We start from the raw sequence: 4,420 nt of genomic DNA, 5'->3' as shown, positions 1-4,420 counted from the left end.
CGAATTTCATCGGGTTCGCGCGTACCTGTGGGGTATGATCCGGTCATTCCTCCGGGACCGGAGTATCGTCTATACCGTCCGGGGAGGAGGGGTGACCGGGAGGGCTGTATACCGCGGGGTCCTGCAGGGTTCGGTGTTGGGTTCGTTGCAGTGGAACATCGCGTACGACGCAGTGCTTCGGACGCCGATGCCTCCGACCTCGGCACTGGCATGCTACGCCGACGACACGTTGATGCTGGTCTGGGGCACGGCGTGGGTTAGAACCGTCCGCCTGGCGGAACTGGCGGTGGCCTGGGTGGTCGCCGAGATCAAGCGATTGGGCTGAGGGTGTACCCTGAGAAGTCCAAGGCAATGTGGTTTTGCCGCAAGGCCGATCACGGGACACCTCCAGCGGGTTATCGTCTGAGGTTGGAGGGGGCTGAGATCGGGGTCGGAACCAGCATGAAGTATCTGGGCCCGACCCTCGACAGCCACATGACCTTCAGCGCTCACTTCGAGCGCCTGGCACCATCCGTTGAGGCGACGGCGAACGCCTTAGGACGTTTGCTGCCTCGGCTGGGCGGGCCCGACGTCGGAGTGCACCGGCTGTACGCCGACGTGGTGCGATCGAAGCTCCTCTATGGAGCTCCGCACTGGGCAGAGAACCTGATGACCAACCGTCGCAGTCTCCTAGCGATCAGGAGGCTGCACAGGACGGTGGCCATCAAAGTAGTGAGGGGCTTCCGCACCATTTCGGCGGCGGCAGCGGCGGTGCTCGCCGGGTTTCCCTCGTTCGAATTGCAGGCCCCTAGGTGTCGCGAGATTTACCTCCAGACTCGGGGTGTGTCGGGCGGGGTGGGTCCGGCGGGCGCCGACGTCAGGGTTCGGGCTCGGCGGGCTTTGTTCTACAGATGGCGCGCCAGCTTCGTCACGAGAGCGGGTGCACCGGGGATAAGGGTCCTCGGGGCCGTCTTTCCAATCTGGGACGTTTGATTGGACGGCGGCGGGCCTCGCCTGACCTACAGGGGGACGCAGGTGCTCATCGGACACGGCTGCGTCGATGATTATTTGCACCAAATCGGGAAGGAGGCAACCGCGCGCTGCCACCACTGCGATGCGAGCGTAGATTCAGCGCAGCACACACTGAAATACTGCCCGGCGTGGGCGCGGCCGCGCCCCGACCTCATCGCGGAAATCGGATGGGACCTCTCGCCGCCCACGATCCTCGAGGCATTGTTTGTAAGCGAGAGAAGGAGGAGGGCCGTGACCTCCTTCTGTGAGCAAGTTATGCTTCGAAAAGGTGCCGCGGTGAGGGTGAGGGTGCGGTATTCTCACCCTGAGAGAATTGACCGGCGAGGGTGCGGCAGAGGCCAAGGACGCGCTTGGGTGGGCGCGCTGCATCCGCCACGCTCCCCGGTGAGGTGCAAACTTAGGCGCTGGCAGCTCAGCGCCCCGGGGCCGCCAAGCATTCCGATAAGGGAAACCGGGCTGCCTGGCACGGCGGCTCCGGCGACAAGGCGCGGTGTGACAATGGTCACACACCGTCCCATCAGCGGTGGTATTAGGCGCGCGGGGAAGGCCCCGTTGCGACGCTCACCACGGTTCCCGGGCCTCTCTCGATCGCAGCCGGGATGGTTATCGTGGAGGTTTTAGTCGGTTGGAGCCGCTCTCCCCAGAAGCGGCCTGGCGTCCTTGCGGATTTCCTCCACGTAAAATATAAAAAAAAAAACAAAAAGAACAATAGAAGAAAGTAAGGCAACCGCATTTCCGCCGAGAATTCCGATCCCGTTGGTCACGTTTATACGTTTCTATTTTTATTCGAATACTTCTATTCTAATTCGTATACTCAGCGAGATATTAAATAGCGCAATAGAGATCGCTAAATATCGCATATACAGTGCTCTCTTAAACAACGTACGGGTAGAACACTGACTGACAACGTAGAATGTAATCCGTGTAGTTACGTAGCGCCCGCCCAGTCTTCCCTTTTCACATAAGCTGAAGTACATAATCACATACACATATTTATATTTTTCCGATGAATGTGAATAATATACACTATTGTAAATTTACACTGTCGCGATCATTCGTTATATACTTCAGTATAGAACAATTTAATGTAAACTGTTGTTACATCATGCGACATTCTACCTAGACCAGGCCACACACCGCTGACAGGATGGCAACCAGATGTCCGCACGCCTTCACTGCGTACCTTCAATAGTCTTAAGAGCCGATCATAAATCTTAGAGGAATTTCTAAGGTCCTTCAGACCGAACCAAACATCTGCACTAAGTCACTGTCTAAAGGTTATTGTTTATTACGGAAAGATAGGAGAAGTTCGTCTTTCTCATGTACGATGTTTCACACTAGCAACTTTCTCTCGGGGCGGTTAACACCCTTCCTCCACTCTTCCACACCAATCCAGAAAATTAACCTATTACCAGAGAAGTCCTTCCCTCACTCTCCCAGCAAGAACTTGGTCTTAACAAATCAGCTTTTCTCGCATCATTACACCCACCCATCGCAAGTGTCCTCCGCTGCATCATCGTTACAGAAAGTCAGTCTTTATACATTTCTTGAACCTTCAACATCTAAGCGTGCGTCGCGTACAACACCTTGTTACTCTAGCTATCAATCGAATTAATTGTACATTTCTAGTTAAGAAGTTGTTGGAATAAACATTAATTATATTCGTTAATTCAGTGTAAAATCAATTTAACCACCCCTATTATCGCAACCGAAATCAGGGGATCGATCATTTCGTGGCGTCGATTAACCAATCGTAACGGGAATTTACGACTCCCGTTGACGTGCTTTCTCGCGATCGCGTCTCCCCGCGAATGGTCGAAACAACTGTCATTCTGCAATCGTTGCTGTATGCATCGAGCAGCAACATTGACTCCAGACAGTTGACAAACTGTTTAAGGAAGATAAGGATTTATGTTTCCGCATACATATAGTGAAACTGTACTTTGCAGAGGCACACTGGTTGTTTGCTTTGGTTGGTGAATGCAAGGTGATTGAGCCTAGGAAGGGGAAGATGAGGAAAGACGCAGAGAAAGAGGCAGGAAAAGATACGGCAACGACTCCACCGGTTAGCAGTCCTCAGTCGGGAAGGAGAATGAAGAGCATGACGGGACCAAGTGCCACCAAGTCTGCGGGGACTGCGCAGCTGCCATTAAAATGGAGTGCCGTCGCAGGCGAATAGGAGGGCTGTGCTCACTCCCCTACCGTGATCATCTGCGGTGACTCGTTGAGCGAGGAGTCAAAGGTACCTTACGCTGAGGTGCTGGCGACCGCTACACAGAAAGTACCGCAAGCCGCAGTCGGCATTCAATGGGTTAGAATTAGGAAGGCTATGCCCGAGACCATCATTCTGGAAGTCCCCGGAGATAAGGAGAGAAATAAGACGCCCGCGCTTACCGCACGGATGGCCCAAGCCCTGGGCCCGGCCACGGTGAAAGCCGCGGCTAGATCAAGGACAGCGGAGCTGAGGATGATCGGAATCGACATCTCGGTCGCCAGGGAGTGTCGGGACACCTTGGCTGGGGCCGCGGATGTGGGGCTTTGGAGGTTCAAGTAGGAGATACCCAGGACCTCCAGGGGCGGCCTGGGGTTAGCCTTTTTCTTTTTTTTTTTTTTTTTTTACGTGGAGAAATCCTCATGGATTTCCGCTACTACAGAACGCGTAGCAGCAGAGTAGTGTCGGACTCCTACCGACTAAAACTCCACGATGACCATCCTACGCGTGCGACGGGGGTGCTCCAGGAGCCTCAATGAATTAACTTCCGTTGCGCCCTCTTCTCGCGTCCTCTTGTTCGAGCCGGTCCTAGTATCTTCCGTCTATTGAGCTGGCGTTGGGGGGGCCTTGCCCCTAGCGCTGCGCTCCTTCAGGCGTGGTCCGTTGGGACAGCGTTGGGGCGGCTCTAGGTCGCCTGACTGCCATCCTTCTCCATCGTCTTATCCTGCAGGGGTGAGAGTTTTTCTCCCTCTCCCTTTCCTTCGCGAGCATGACTCGCTCGCAGAAGTGGCGAACGGCCTCGTATTCCTGTGGCCCTCTCAGCATCGCCTCTATAATCGCTGGGGGGGGGGGGGTCGGTGTTCCTCCTGTGGCGTGCCGCAGGGAGTGTCGGGGCAGCTCCCACGCCGGGCAGAGCTCCAGGGTGTGCTGCGCCGTGCGCCAATTCTCTTCAGGAACTCGCCGAACACGCCGTGTCCAGTGAGCATTTGGGTCATTCTGAATGTGAGCGGGAGGCCGTGGCGGCTTTTCCATGCCTCCCAGTTTAGGAGGACCGCCTCCGCGCCCCGATGTTCACGTCCCTCGTTGATTAGCTGGAATCGCCACCAGTCGCACGTGTTCGCCTCAGCGGTTCCTATGCTATTCGGAGCCGCCTGCTCGGTCGGATCTTCTCCCGGATGCCATATTCTCCGGTGGGTG

General features: G+C 55.6%; 1 protein-coding gene across 1 annotated transcript; it reads left to right on the top strand.

The window, feature by feature from the left end:
- Positions 1–351: 351 nt before the first annotated feature.
- On the top strand, positions 352–3,190 carry LOC117214569. The gene is made up of 2 exons (XM_033460757.1): positions 352–820; positions 2,961–3,190. Exons 1-2 carry the CDS (start codon positions 352–354, stop codon positions 3,188–3,190), a joined length of 699 nt encoding a protein of 232 aa, XP_033316648.1.
- Positions 3,191–4,420: the final 1,230 nt, after the last annotated feature.

Source organism: Bombus bifarius, unplaced genomic scaffold (assembly GCF_011952205.1).
Source record: "Bombus bifarius isolate JDL3187 unplaced genomic scaffold, Bbif_JDL3187 scf7180000009201, whole genome shotgun sequence".
Lineage (NCBI taxonomy): Eukaryota > Metazoa > Arthropoda > Insecta > Hymenoptera > Apidae > Bombus > Bombus bifarius.
This window is presented reverse-complemented; position numbering and strand designations above follow the sequence as displayed.

Bases quoted from the DNA above. Each gene is read 5' to 3' on its own strand.
- LOC117214569 (XM_033460757.1), top strand. From the start codon at position 352: ATGTGGTTTTGCCGCAAGGCCGATCACGGGACACCTCCAGCGGGTTAT. The intron at 821-2,960 runs GTGTGTCGGGCG...TGTACTTTGCAG, and splicing joins GATTTACCTCCAGACTCGGG to AGGCACACTGGTTGTTTGCT.